This window comes from Pteropus alecto, unplaced genomic scaffold (assembly GCF_000325575.1).
Source record: "Pteropus alecto unplaced genomic scaffold, ASM32557v1 scaffold170, whole genome shotgun sequence".
NCBI classification, from domain to species: Eukaryota; Metazoa; Chordata; class Mammalia; order Chiroptera; family Pteropodidae; genus Pteropus; species Pteropus alecto.
Genome location: NW_006429634.1, coordinates 822,016 through 837,640, shown reverse-complemented (window position 1 = coordinate 837,640; position 15,625 = coordinate 822,016). Strand labels below are relative to the sequence as shown.

The window sequence follows — 15,625 nt, the reverse complement described above, 5'->3', positions numbered from 1 at the left end:
TAATAGATTTGTTTTTGAATAAATTGCTCAGTAGTTTTCTCCGGGTTCTAGAAATTTGGCAGGGCCACTAAATCAGGCCTAAGAAATGAGCTCAAGCTACTGAAGAAAAGTGAGAGCTCTGCTCTTCTGCATTCTCTAAAGATATGCTTCACATTAAACTAACTTCAAGTCAAAATATCCACTACACACTCATATGCCTAAGGAAAAGTTACTAAAATATGAAAAAAGATCCTTATAGTTACCTCACCTAAGGTAAATTATATTTTCATTTCCTCATCCCAAGGTCAGGAATGGATTAAGCCTTTGTAAATGTGCTTGAGATTAAACATGTTTTAGTCTTCTGGTTATTCATCTCATGGCTTTTTATATTGGTTAAAAACTTCTCATTCTTTCTTACCACTGTTAAATTCCGGATTTCTTCCATGACACGAGGCCAGAAGGACTGTAGGCTTTGCTGAGCATCACTGCTGCTAGTACCACCAAATCCTCCTTCTGTGGACATTTTGACAACTGAAAACAAACACGTACATGAGACACATAAAAATAATAATAAAGTCAGACTTTCTGTCCAGGTTATTTATATCTTTCCTTGTGGATATTTTCACTAATTCATCAACTTTTCAGTCTGAGAAGGTATATAATTATGCTAAAGAGGTTTTTAATGCAGACTTAAATCTTAGCAAAAAAGTATAGGGGAAAGTTTTTGCTTCTATTCAGTTTATACCTCAGAGAATATCAAGGAGCTCCAACTAGAAAATCTAAAATTGCTAGAAATCCAATCTGAAATCCTAATGTAAATCAAGGGCTTTTAATGTCTCATCTTGGGGGTGAAGGCACTTGGTTGCCCTAACCCAGTTCATAAATTTTCACTATCATTCCTCCAATATTTTTTTCAAGTTCTATGTGGCTTCTCACACTCCATGCCATAGGCTGCAACAGATATAGTAAGGGTCCCCAGTGATTAAAACTTTGCAGAAATGTAAACCCAAAGTCATAAAATGAATCAAGTTTGTTCCTTTGTTCTAGATACTGTGGCCCCATTTCTTTGGGACTACTGATGATTATTCCTTCTAATCTCAAGATAATCTGCCTCAAAGGAAACAAAAGCACTAAAGCCTAGGCCAGTAATTGAGGGGGTGGCACAAAGTTTCTGAACTGAACCGACCACCAAGTTTGTTCCTTACCTAAACCTTATTGTCAGTGCATAGCCGGACAAAGCACACCATCAACCGGAAGCTCTAAAGATAGTTGAAAAACAATGGGGAATTAAATTTAGGATAGAGAGGAGAGGGTCAGAACTTGCATTTGGTCAACTACTTTGTGATGTGGGAGGGAAGATAAGTGAGAACCTCCACATCAGCTATAACTGTAAATATCGTAATGTCTTAAAAGATTTACAGGGAGGAAAGTAAAAATCTCCAGATGGCTTAAATGCTTATCTGGCAAATACTTAATTGCAAGAAACAGTTTAATTAAACACACACAAAAAATTAGAAACTTAGTGATATCCTAAGAATTTCCATTCTGGGAAATTATTTGAAAAGGTTTAACATGCCAGTGACAGGACGCTGGCAGGAGCTATGTAAGTCATTAAGAACTATTTCTGAAGGGCTGAAACAAAAGCACCAAAGCCAGGTGTCACATGACCAAATGCGTTACTTCCCAGGCTCCATGTGGATACATGCTGGGCTGATCACTCTCCATCAGCAGAGTGGAATGAAGGCTGATAAATCTAGGTGTAGACTGTGAGGATGTTTGATTCACTCAAATGTCTGCCTGGGATTGTCCTAGAGTCTCCAATATTTTTTTTTTTTTCCTGTTTCCTTCTAAAGGAAATGATGAAAGGAAAGAAATGGGAAGAAAACAAGAGTACAATCTTCAAAGCAAATTTCACTCTGGTGTAATGACATTAGTGGGTGATGATGTAATGGGAAAAGGTTTGGAGCCAATTTCTGGTGCTGGAGGCCTACAAGAAGCTCTATACATCAACAGGAACTCTAAGTACTAGGAAGCAATATGATCTTGGCGTTTCTGGAGGTAATTAAAGTGAAGAGTGTTGAATCAGAGTTGGAAATGACTAGATAAAATCCTGAGTCCTAAATAACTAAGAATGGTCCTCAACTCAGCTCCTATTACATTTTTACTTATTACCCATATGTGCATGGCCTATACACTATTCTTTTAGATGTATTGAGAATAAAGAAATCAAGGTAATCTAGAGACGTTTATTTTTATTAATAGATTCTTATGAGTTACCTATGACAATGAAGGTGCGGCTTTAACCTTTTAAAATGGGGCAAATAAAAATATCTTTCTAGAAATTAAAATAATTATCAAAACAAATTAAAATAAGAATCTAACCTTTTATTATATGGATTCACTGACAGGACTCATCTTAGCAAAATCTGCCCTGCGAACTGCTACAGTCAAAGGAGGAAGATGCACAATTGCCAACGTGGTATCTTTGTATACTTGCTACTTGCTACTGATGAGTAGGTGTAGTTTGGGTGTAAAGGTCTGTGAGATTTAGAAAGTTGGTAACAATTTTTGATTGTCCTCTGATCTCTTCCCACAAACATTACAAAGGCAAACAATTCAAGAAGCACTTTCTACACTGTCTGTGCACAGTCTGCTTTTAAATTTTGCACTGTCCCAACTAAGGATGTGTTGGCACAATCAGTTCCCAAACGTGCGTGCAGTCAATAGATCATGAATGCATCTTTGGGTGGCTCAGAGCCACACACTGTTGGAGTAGGGGTTGGGTGCAAAACAGAAGTTAACAAATATTTCTGGAACTTGAAAATGAACTAAAAGCTAAGTTTTTAACTTGAGAGGCCCATCTGAATTAGATAATCACAAATGGATAATGGCAAAAAATACATCAATAATGTCCTTTATATTTTATTGCATCACAGAAATTTAGAGCTGAAAAATAGACATTAAGAGCCAACCAAGCCCACTCCCTCTAAAAGATACTCACAGCTCTACTTCAACCTCTGCCCAGCCTCCTTAATCCCACCCTAAGTGGTCATTTAGCTTAAATATGAGCTCCTTCCTCTCCAGTTCTGGGAAACTGGCTTACTGGTAAGGCATTCTTTTCCATCTTTGGACAGCTCTGACTGTTCTTTACATTAAGTTGAATTTACAAAGTTCTGTGTGAGCTTTGGATTTAGAGTTAATAGCTTTTATAATTTTTCCATCCAGAAACCTCTTTTTCTAAATTCCTGACCAAAAAAACAAAGATACTCTCCTAACCAGGGACAGACCATCCTCTCAGGAAGAAAAGAGAAAAAGATTTGGAGCATGTTGTCTAGCATCTTTGCACAGAATTATTAGTAGCTATTCCTTTAATACTTCTTGGAAGAATTGTTACTGTAAAGTCCTAGAAAAAGTGAGTACTTTGATTCAAAAGGCTTTCCTTAAAGTCAATCGTCTTTACACGGGGCTTTAAAAATCAGACCAAATCTCAAGCAAGAGATTTTACAAAAACAAATTGGTGTGCTCAATATTTTCTAAGGCACAACTTAACATTAAAAAAAAAAAAAAAGAAAGAAAGAAAAACCTAATCATAATCACAAACAAATTTTGCTCACCAAACACCTCAACAAATTAAAAAATATAAAGCAACCCTAGTTAATCTTATCACTTATTTTAATAATTAATACATAAATTGCAACTAAATTAATTTTGCTACAGAAGTAACCTGTTTATAACATCTACAACTCATGGAAAATATGCTAGGTTCATCTTCTAGAATGATGAGAGAAGGTATTTAAAAGAAAAAAAGAGATTTATATTTTAGAGCCCTTTTTATTTCACATTAAATTGCTATCTCTATCAAAGAATAAAGCTATTTATATATAAAGTTGACAAGGACAAAACTGCCTTAAGACCAAGCCACTTAGATCACTATGAAAAATACAGTATAGAATTCTCCAGACTTAATTCATTATTATTAGATTTATAATTCACGTTCATTAATTACTTTATAAATACTTGAATAAGACTGCCTGATTAATAAAGACTTAAGGATCAGATGAAGTATTGAATGGTTGTTCTTAGAAGCAATCTCAACTCCCGATATCTACTAATTTATTTTAAAAAGTTTGCTTTTCCAGACAGAAAAAGTTGAAAATCACATGATATCACTTATGTGTGGGATATAAACCTAAAAGCAACAAATGAACAGGACAAACAAGCAGAGATTCATGGACATGAACTATAGACTAGTGGTTACCAAAGGGTAGGGGGTAGGAGAGGAGCGGCGAGGTAGATGGGGTAAAGGGGGTCAAATTTAGGGGGGTAGGGGGAGGGTGAAGTGGGTAAAGGGGATCAAATACATGGTAGCTGAAGGAAACTGGACTTTGGGTGGTAAACACACAATAGAATATACAGTTGTCAAATTATAATTTACACCTGAAAATTATATAATTGTATTAACCAATGTTACCCCAATAAACTTTCCACAAATCTTCTCTAAACATCCTCATCTGGAAATAGTCACTCCTTCCTGTGAACCTTTAGAGCCCTTCATCTGTACCTCTTCCTGCTCTCACCACATTACCTCATATGACCATTACTTATGTGTATGCCTTTTCATATTTCCCCTCTGGTTTATAAACTCCTTATAACTAGGACCCAAGTATGATTCATCTCTGGATCCCCTGCAGCATCTAGCACGCAGTCTGATAACTATTCCTGAATGAAAGGGCAAGAAAGTTGGTGAGTATGGCCTTTTTGAGAGAAAGAGGCCTCTTGGAAAGCTTGGCCCTGAAACAGACTTACCAAGATTGCCTGAACAACCAAAGAAACTGGTTATACAAACTATTCTGGGAAGGTCAAAATAAGCAAGATTCTCTCTGAGCCTTTAAAGTAAGAAAGACTACAATCGGAAATCACCCTGACTTACTGAAATGAACTAAGGATAAAAAAGCATGATAGGAAGGATAGGTGCGCACGCATGCACACAGTGTCCTGAAAGTTGCAAGGCAGTCTGGAAGGCTGGAAACCTGGGTGCGTACCAAGTGTAAATCTTTTCAAAGTCAGAAGCTTCTCAGAAAGGAGACCAGGACAGATTAGCAAAGTTTGAAAAATTAATGACAATAGGTAAGTAGGAAGAGAAGGAGGGCAAATACCTCTGGTTTGGCCATTCATTAGCAAGAAGATAAGGAGAAAATCATGGAGAAAATGAGATGATTCAATTGGATCATTCAAGGGTGGCCAATCTAGCTGTCACTCTAATATCCAGTTACTCTTTACCATACTTGAAGAAAGAAAAAGAGACCTAAGCAGTTTTCAAAACGTCCCAAAAGCAGAGTGTTCCTCTTTTGACATTCTGTTGGAAATTTTTCAAGCTCTTCCTTTTGACCAGGTACCATGCTTGCCAAATTCTCCCTTAGTGATATGCCTAGACATGGAACAGGATGTATCAAAATAACCTCATAAAACACAAAGAAATATAAGGTTTTGTTATAATAATCCTTAATTTCTAAAACTATGTACCTTTAGATTTTAGCTATTTCTTGGCATATACTTCATTCTTTCTATGAAAGTCATTTATGCACAATACAGCTCTTTGAACTAACTAAAATCAAATAGATGTTTTGGGGAGTGAATACCTTAAAACCATAACATCACAACAACTATTCAAGAAAAAAAAGATCATAGGAAGCTCCCCTAAAATGGAGCCCAACCTCTCATCAATGCTGCCTCTATTAAAGTACTAGAGCTGATCCATCCCAGGCAGTCAAGTTTTACCTAAAAATAATGCTCTCATTGTCAAATACAATCGAATATCTCTTAGTCCAATTATGAATGAAAAACAAATCTAAACAATGATACCATCTTTCCCCTAAATGTCCACCAATCCAACCTGAAGCCTTTAGGCTGCTGTGAGTGACCCTAATCATTCCTGTCTCCAACTTAACATACATCAGCAAGTATCTCTCTATGTTCAAAGCACGTATCTTCTTCACTCCCTTTCTCACTTTTTGATGTTTTCCTGTCATTAAATGACAATTTTATTTTAAAATCTAATCAGCATCACTATCACATGTATTTTATGTTCCAGTACTGCTTCAGGTATTTATTGAAGTTAGTTCCAGCTAAAGCTGTTCAGATGTTATACTTCAAATGGTGAATGAGAGATAAAAAGAAAAAATATCAATATGAGTAAATAGATAAGAAAAGGGGTAGCATTTAAGCTAACTTGTGCTTACTATTTCAGATATTCTTCCAAAGGACCAAAAACAAACAAACAAACAAGCAAAAAAAAACCACCTAAATTTGAGGACTGAGATTTTCAAAACAAAACAATTCTACTGACAGACAATTTGGTTCTCATATTTGTACAGATGGATCTAAGGACATATGCCATTAACAATCACGATGGCTAAAAAGGATTTCAAGCCTTAAGGAAGCATATGCTCTCCACAGTAAAACCAACCTCAAATTGACAATTTCAGAATAAGAAAAATAACACTGCTCTGGAAAATTAAAATCCTGTGTTTGTGAACTGGCCTGCTGCCTGCTAGCTGGTGGCCTTGGGCCAGTCACTCCCCTAAGCCACTCCAGGAACAAAGTATATTGAACACATATGCCAAGAGGTGGTCTATTATGAAAGGGCTACACTTCACTACTTGAGGATATAATAAATAAATGAACACAAGGGAAGGCAGGGTGACTAGAGAGAAAAGAAGGTTCAATAGTCTTTAAGCTCTTTTAAGGTTTCTACTTAAGCAAAGAACACTAAGCTTAGTCTCAGAAATCTTACTAAAGTTCTAAAACCTGACATAACTAAATACCTGATGGCATCCACTACTCTAAGAAGGAATAATGTAGCCTTACTGGAGACCCCTTTGTTGCTTAATTCTAAGTTCAGTGTTTGAGGGTGTGTCTGTCTCCAGCTCCAAGAGGCTAAGTATGAAGCTGTTTTTCAAACTGCCTACTGGAAAAACCATGCTTCCCAAAAGACTAAAGGTTGGTACTGGCTCTCCCTAAAGATCTGCTCACATTTTCAAGTTGGCAGTATTGATACTTTTCCTTCAAAAACAAAAACTTGTTTCTGTTTTCTATCTACTATAACAATCTTTTAAATAGGGGCTAGATCATAGTATAGTTATAACTGGAAAAAAATGAAGGCATAGAAAGAAACTGACAGGAAGGCATAAACAAAACATTTAAAATGTTTCTGTGGAATAGAAATGGTATGTAAACATTTTAACTTCATACACTTTCTTCCTCATTCCTTCCCTAATGCTCAACTTAAACCTTCCCTGCATATATGAAACACTATCAGTATTTTGTATGGTAGAAAAAAGAGACCAAATATTTTAATAAAATATTCTAAAGCAAAGGTCCACATACAATAGCCCACAGGCCCAATATGTCCCGCATCCTCTTTTTGTAAATTAAGTTTTACTGAAGACTGCAACTCTCATTCATTTATATTGTCTATGTCTGCTTTCACGCTACAACAATTGAGCTGAAGTGTTACAACAGAAACCGAATGACCTGGAAGCCAAAACTATTATCTGGCCCTTTAAAAAAAAGGGTCAGATAATATTTAGAACCCAGTTCTAAAGCATGTTAAGTGTTTCATTTCACTGAATCCTTTCCCAACAAAGGTAGTGTTATCCTTCATTTACTGATGGAGAAACTGAGTACCAGAGGCTGAGAAGCTTGCTGGAAATCACATAGCTGTTATATGGCTCCCTCACCTGTTCAGCCTCCACTAGGAGTGAACTGGGCTAGCCCCTCTGCCCCACAGAAGTATTTGTTAATCTCCTTGACCCTCCAACCTAACAGGAGTAAATAAATCCTTACAGAAAGAATGATGACTAACTGGTTTTTCAGGCCCTGAGCCTGAAAGAGAATTCTGACATGGGCTGGATACAGAAATAATGCCTGTAGCCTGAAGTCAACTTATACCCTAAAACAAAGAGCCATTCTGCTTACTGGATCCCTTCTGAGATTCAAAAACCCTGAGAACCTTCTCCTGTCCAGCTTCTGACAGGATCCTGTGTTTGTGTACTCTCAGGAGAGGTGAGAAGTGTGATTTTAAAGAATGTTTCAAAGATGCCAACTTAAGAGCTTCAGCATTTATAAACTACTAACATACATTACCCTCAATTGATCTTCACTCAGCTCAGTAATAAAGATTTCAATATTCTTCCAATTTTACAGATAAGAAAGCTGAGGACTGGGTATCTTAAGTTACTTGCTCAAGGTTACAATACAGTAAAAGGTGGTGTCAGAAATGCATAAGTTCTAAAACTGTGTTCTTGATTTCGTATAGCTGTTTATTCTCACTTTTTGTATACATTGTTTTAAGGTGTCTATTCAAACTGTTCAGAAAGATGAGTAGTCTCAGCTTTGACCACTAACTTAAATCCTGAACCCCCCAAAATCATTTTTATCCACTTGCTGCTCCCCACTCCCAACATCTCATCTCTGTGGCAATCAAAGAAGAGATGTGAAGGGCATTGCTGTCTCCTATCATATAAGCATCTTTCTTCTCTATTGTCTCTCTTTCCATGCTCTGTCACTCTTCTATTTTGTCCTTCTTTGCATGTCTCTAGGTCAGTCAGTAGCACCTATGAATAATCAGCTATGAACAGTTGGGGGCAGTAAAGCACAGGGTAAAAACATGAAGAAAAAACGTACTGGACCTGGAGGTTCTTGTTCTCTGGCTACTAACCTGCTATACGTTTATGATCTTGGGCAAATCACTTCTTGGAGCCTCTGCTCACCTACAGCAGAACCTCACAGAGCAGCTGCAGCACACAAATGGGAAAATACATGTTAGAAGGCCTCGAAAATTACCAGACAGCATATCATCATCACTGCTCAGGAAATTCTCAATTAAAAACCTGGAGGGTATTAAAAGAATGTCAAGACGAGCTTGGCTGTATTGACTTAGCTGTATGGATTCTGCTGACTCACAGATACACTGAATTCTGCTCTCTGCTTAGTGTCTTTTACCACTAATTTAAATGTTGAAAGAAAGAAAAAAAAAAAAAGAGGAGGGGGAGGGCAGGCAGGCTGCAGCTTGAGAAGAAACAAATCTCCTACCTCCAAGTATACAGCTGTCAGGAGTTGAGAATGTGAAAACCACTCCAAAGAGTGCAAAGCAACTAAGACGGTTATACTAATCTCTCACATCTGTACCTGCTTTACACTTTGTAAAGTAGCTTTCTTTACATTATCTCATTGGTTTTTCACGACAAACACAACACAGGTACTGATATTCCCATCTGACAGATAAAAATACTTCATCCAGATAGACTGAGGGACTTGCCATATGTCACAGGGCAAGTACATGCCGGAGTTGAACTTAAAATCCATGCCCTGATTCTCAGCTCTGTGCCCTTTCACATGTCCTCCTCCCTTTTTAGAATTGATAACTCAGTAGAGGACCAAAAACTTAAGAACCTGTGGGTCTTCTCAGTCTGGAACATAAATCTACCAAGCCTTTACCTTTAGTTTTCCTGATCACTCTCCTGGGAAAAGTACTCCAACATGCCAAGATGCCAGATTCTTACACGTTTCAAAGTGGAAAGCTTAAGGTTTTTCATGCTTGTTAAAGTTGCAGTTGCCCACAAGGACTGGGACTTGGGGATATGTGGTCACCAACCAAGAGTGGAGATGAAAAGGTCTGGTGGATCAAGCTCAAAGTTCACTCTCTCCGGTGATGGAAGTCAGTCACGCTATCTTTTCACTATCATTCACAGAAATAGCGTTAGCCTGGCCCCATATTAGAGATGTTTCCATAGCTGCACACTTTTATGAGGAATCATCTGGTTAAATTTATGCAGTTCTTCAAAATTACAGCTATTGTTATTATTGTGAATATGGTGACAATGTTATTTTGCGGCCATCACTCCAAGAAATCAGAATTCCTTTGTTCTACCTCCCTCCCTAAGGGTAAAGCAAGGTGTATAAATCACAGCTAAGAACTAAAAAGCAACTGGTTATTTAAGAACACAATGACTCATCTAAAAATACCAGTCTCTGTGGTTCAAAGTGAGAACCCAAATCTAAGAGATGCCCAATACATACCACAAACTGTGTATCTACACAGCTAAGGAACAACACAGAACACCTAATACAATGCTAACCTCCTATCTACCTGGAAAAAGTCAACTACTTATCAAACCTTAGTGAACTTAGAATCGACAAAAGACATTTTCCCAACACACTATGCTTTGTTCTGAAAAGAAAGGTGGCTGAGTTCACCTATCTTGTTTGACAAAAACTTTAAAAATAATTCAATTTGACTATATATTTGATCCTTTTAAGTTCCACTTGTTTAGTCATATAATGTTAAAATTATGTGAGAACTCCAGGAAATTTTCCATTTTTTTAAATGGAAATTGTGCCTTTTGGGGGAAGAGTAAACACAGGAAAAGGGGAAGTGGGAGGAGGAATTAGTCCCATAAGATGAACACAGCTACACCTTGTGTTTCATGTACAGTAACGAAGTGCAACTGCAAAGAGGACAGGGCTTATGTCACTAGGCTCTGCCTCTTGTTTCCTCGCCCACAAAATGGGGTAGTAATCCTCTGCCCTAACTATCTTAGGTAAATACCAAGGGAATAAATATGAAATCACTCCATTAACTGTAAAGTATTGTTTCATATAAACATTACATACTATTACAATGCTTAACTACCTTCAAGGGTAGCTTCATGGGCATTTGGCCACTTAATTACCAGAAGAGAAATAATCATGGAGTTCAGGATATAAATAACCGGGTAAGATGGCTGTAAATTGATCCCTATTTCTCCAGTGAAAAGCTTCTTATTGCCTTTATTTTAGATTGAAGATAATTACAACATACCTAGCCTGGAAACTAAATGTAGGTGCCTTATATTAAATTCTGCTAGACCGTACAGATGTGGCTATCTTATTCCTGGTAATTTATTGTGTATGCTTCTCATCACTGTTATGATCATGTGGCTATAAATTACTTGCTAAGCAAATGTTGCCAAATTCCTACATGTGCATTTATGGTTGGCTTCCTGCAGAATACTGTCATTTGAGACTTCACAAAGCTAACACCAGTATGATTAAGACTAATGCAACTCAGAAAAAAAAACTCCAGTCTGTGCATTGGATGACTATGTGTGTGTGTGTGCACACGCGCGCGTGCACGCGTGCACACTTAAAACTTAATCAAGAAAACTTAAGCTTATACATACACACACATATACATATACATAACTAATCTCAAAGGACTACTGGATATTTTAAAAGACTATTGTACATTTTCAGGACAAGTGAAAGCCACCAGATTCTAGGGCAGTATTTCTAATCTTTTACATATCAAGACACACAGAAAATGCTAATATTAGCTTTCTGAATATTTAACCTATGGGCTAATACTGATGCCCTCACTCAGTTTAACTTGTCCCAAAATCGTACACCATGCATGGAGCTCTAAGTATTCTGAGGAAAAAGTGGGCTTAACTTAACAGTGGCACCTGTACTTTGTTATGTATGCCTGGATAAGGGAAGTTATAGATATTCTCTGTTTTTAAGTAAACTAACATTCGAAAAATGACCAAGTGACTTTTTAGAATAAAGAATACTAATTTATACATGTAAGCTGCATGCTCAGATAACAGGGTGTGCAATTTAAAAAGCTTAGAGAACACTGACCGAGAGGACTCTACCATGCTTGCTTCTAGGTGTCTCAACTTGAGGGTCCGACATTTTTTTGTATTTCCATCTTTGATATGAAGCTTTATTCTTCTGGTCCTTCTGTACATTCTCTCCCTTGATTCTCCAGGTTCAGCTATAATCTCTATGCACTTAAATTCCAAATATATATTACCAATGTTGATATTTCTCCAGTCTTGCATGCTGAACATCCCCAAGTGGAAAGCCATCCAGAACTCAAACTCCATGTGTCCTAAAATACATCTATCGTTCTCCTTCTCCAAACCTGCACCTTCTAACTTTTCTGTTTCTATCCTCAGTCACCTAGGCTTGAAATCTGAGTCATCCTGGACTCTGTTCTTCAATTCTAATCAACTGCTAAATTCTGCAATAATAGTGTCCATCTCCTGACCTTTCTTCATACTGCCCTTAATTTTGTTCAGCCCCTCATCATCTCCACGTTAATAAAAAAGATAATTATCATAATAATAGCTAACACTAATTTAGTGCTGTGTGTCAGGTCTGGTTCTAAGCTCTTTACATTACTCTTTTGACCCTCATAACAAAAGTATGTGAACTCATTGCATTGTTCACTGTTTCTACCGTCTTCTCAAATTCTACTCCTTTCTACATAATGATGCTTAATAAATCTTATAAAAGCACAGCTCTGATAATGCTACATCAACCTATTATCCCAAACCTTCAAGAGACAGTTCAAATTTCTTAGCCAAGCAATCAAGGCCCTCCAACATCTGACCCAACTTACTTCTCCAGATTTCTTTCTTTTGCCCTTCCCTCTGTCTCTAATGCATTTCCTTATGCTCTAAGCAGACTGGACCATTTACTGCTCTCTTCAGTCCATACTGCACTTTTTGAATCATGACCTTGCTCCTATTCTCCATGCCTGGAATGTCCTGTCCCTACCTCCCTGAGTCCAACACTCAGTTAAACTGCCTTCCTTCATTCCTAAGCTAGAAGTAAGGTCTCCCCTCCTCTGAATTGTGTCCCGTGCTTGTATTTTTCCATATCAGTTTCATACACTTTATATACAACATCTGTCTCCTCTACCAGATTGTTAGATCTTGGAGTAAAGTTTTATTTGTACACATTTTAAAATCTTCACATAAAAGACATGCATGCATGCATGGTAAATTAGTGAAAGGAAGTATAAAGCATCTAACTTTAGTACTCTCTCAAAGGTTAAGAACTATATAGCTTAGATAAAGGAAACAATCATTTTATCTGGATATTTCCAGTCGAGCAGGTCTTTCCTTTAGTTGTCTATCAAAGTGAAACTATGGAGACAGATCAAAATGATAGTACTTCCCAGAAAAAAGGATAACCAAGTGAATCTGCACTGCTGTTTGCAGTGGTTATTTTAGCCTCCATTCTTCCTTTGAACTAAGGAACACAAGGTCGCAAGCTATGTTATGCCTCTTTAAAGTTAAACATTTACTAGGCTTTTTTTTTCCTTTAGTTCTGCCTTTTCACTGGAATTTACTTTCATTTTTTTATCCTTCAACTGCCCTTTTTCACTGCAGCGTGCAAAACTGTAATTTAATTTACAGTGAACATTCCAAATAGAGAAAAACTTTTGGTAAATTATTGAACAATGGGGTCTGGCTTTGGGATGCCAAAGGGAGAGACAGGATGATAAGGGTGATAATACAAATAGAATCTGACCAAGTTCCAAAGAGCTGAGCCCAATACTGAGGCAGCAGAAAGAATAGATTAAAAAGAAAACAAAGCTTCTGGGAAATGCAGACATGACGTAGATAACATTCAGCCGTGAATTTTCAGTCACACTATACATCAGGACTTAAAATTACATAAGTTACATCATTCAAGTTCTCATTCTTTCAATAAACTAACTTTTGTTCAAATATATGAAGGTGGTTTAAAGAAATCTAACTACAAAAGAGAAAAATTAAAATTTTAAAGTAGATTATGGTCTATCAGAGAATATGCAAAATAAGAACACAAACCAAATCCACAACTACACACACACATGCAGATACAGACAATACCACTTTGCTGGTGGTAAAGACTAAAGTCAGCATGGGTAAAATAATATTTTGGGAGTATACAAACAATGACTTCTATTTTAGACTTGTCAAATGGTTTAAATGATCCTGGGAAGTTTGTTTATTAAATACAGGTTGGCTTAAAGACACTTGAAGAACCAGGCCCAAACTTGTTTGGGAATTAACTTGTACTTGAGGTGTGTTAACAAAAACAAAATAAAACAAAAGACCCACTAACTGGCACAGGTATTGTATTTGTATATCTTAATGTACTTCCTTGTAATGTATAAAGTAACCCAGCTCTCTGGGACGCCTCTGCCAGGTGGGCACCATTAGCTTCCTAGCTGATTCTCAGCTTTCTGAATAAGCAACTGGCTACAGCAAGAGATCTTCAGATCTCAGATGATAAGTCTGCTGTCATGGCAGACTTTCTAACCAAGAGACCACGTGGAGACTACTGATCCTTTTCCATAGTCCATTTTCTCCCCGTTCCTGTACAGATGTACCAAAAGGGAAACAAATATAAAAAATAAAAGGTAAAAACAATCTGGAGAATAAAAGAACCATCGAATGAACTAAATGGGAGTTGAATCTCTGAACTTTCATAGGCAAGTCATTAAAAAGCCGGAAGACTGGGGCGTGTAACATCTCTGGGCCTCAACTTCCCCACTTTAAAGAAGGGAACTAGACTAGATCCCTAAGTGATTTCCATCAGCCTACTTAAGAATATACAAACTCTGTATGCATATATTATCAAGGGTAGAGATAGGCAAAAATAACTTCATTCATGAAGACCACCTATAAATGATTTGCTTTAAGAATGTTTTTTGGGTAAATGAAGCCTCCACAAAAGTAGATAGCTTCTTTTAAAGACGACTCCATCTTATTTTAGGAATAAAAAGCCCACAGTGACCATGATTGCTGTTTTCAAGCATACACATTCCTGAAACTGGAATTTTATTTGGACAGGCCAATGCCAATTTTGCCAGGCCTTATTCTATGCACAGAAAGAAGGCAGACATCAATCAATGCTGACTGACCATGCCTGAGGAAATGACTTAATAGGACAGGAAATCAAACAGATCACAAAATATCCACCCCACCCCAGGGTGGGAGGAGAGTCCTAAAAATAGATGACAGCAGGCATGTAAAATGTGTGAGGAGATCCCTATGGGTTTCCACCATTTATCTTGGAAATGTATCTCACAGTAGGTATCGACTGTGTGAAATTTATGCTAGTGTTTGTATTTTGATGAAAGACCAATTTTTTTTAAAAAGTCTTCAACCCAACATTTACATGCCTGCTACTACTATGCAAGCTGTAACTACCTCCTAAACTTGAAAACTGACAGAAAGATCATATGACCACAAAGCAAACAAAATAAAATGGTTCCAGTTTACCTTATAAATATTTGGTATACAAACTAAAATGTAACCTCTGCTGATAAACATCTGCAACTATTACAACTTACCTGTATTATAATGCAAATCTCAGTATTCAATCAGAACAGGTTTTCAATTTTTATTGAGCAGTTCCTAAACCTAGTAAGGGTTTCAAAAAAATCAGAATTCCCATACCACCTTATTCTGAGAGGACGCTAATTTTTGATAAAGAGGTTAAAATTCTTGGTAAGGGAAGGTTTTTTTGATGGTCTCAGTGTATGCATTATACAGTCACGTCAGCAGAAACAGGAATATGGAGGTAAAGAGGTATGTGGAACCAATTTAAGTGTCAGGTTTAAACAAACTACTTTGTAAACTTATTAAAATACTGGCTTTTTTTTCTATACCACCCCTATCTTCATACGCATTTAACCTACCAAGAGTTTGGATTAGCAGCAACTAATATTTATGTAGCACTTCGCAATTTGCAAAGCACTTTTGACACACATGATCTCATTTGAGACTCACCACTAAATAGGAAGGCGCTATTTTTAGGT

General features: G+C 37.1%; 1 protein-coding gene across 14 annotated transcripts in view; it reads right to left on the bottom strand.

The window, feature by feature from the left end:
* NFYC (nuclear transcription factor Y subunit gamma) overlaps nt 1–15,625 on the bottom strand; it is a 59,003-nt gene that overhangs the window by 27,768 nt on the left and 15,610 nt on the right. For 8 of the 14 annotated variants that reach the window (XM_025050021.1, XM_015595184.2, XM_006903979.3 and 5 more), the window contains one exon: nt 398–510. The exons of 1 other annotated variant lie outside the window; for it this stretch is intronic. In XM_025050021.1, coding sequence (XP_024905789.1) covers nt 398–502 — 105 coding nt within the window. In that variant the 5' untranslated portion in view covers nt 503–510. Of the gene's footprint in view, nt 1–397; nt 511–1,184; nt 1,239–8,698; nt 8,775–15,625 lie in introns of those variants that run through there. 5 more of the 14 variants (XM_025049874.1, XM_006903980.3, XM_025049903.1 and 2 more) reach the window with 3 other exon arrangements.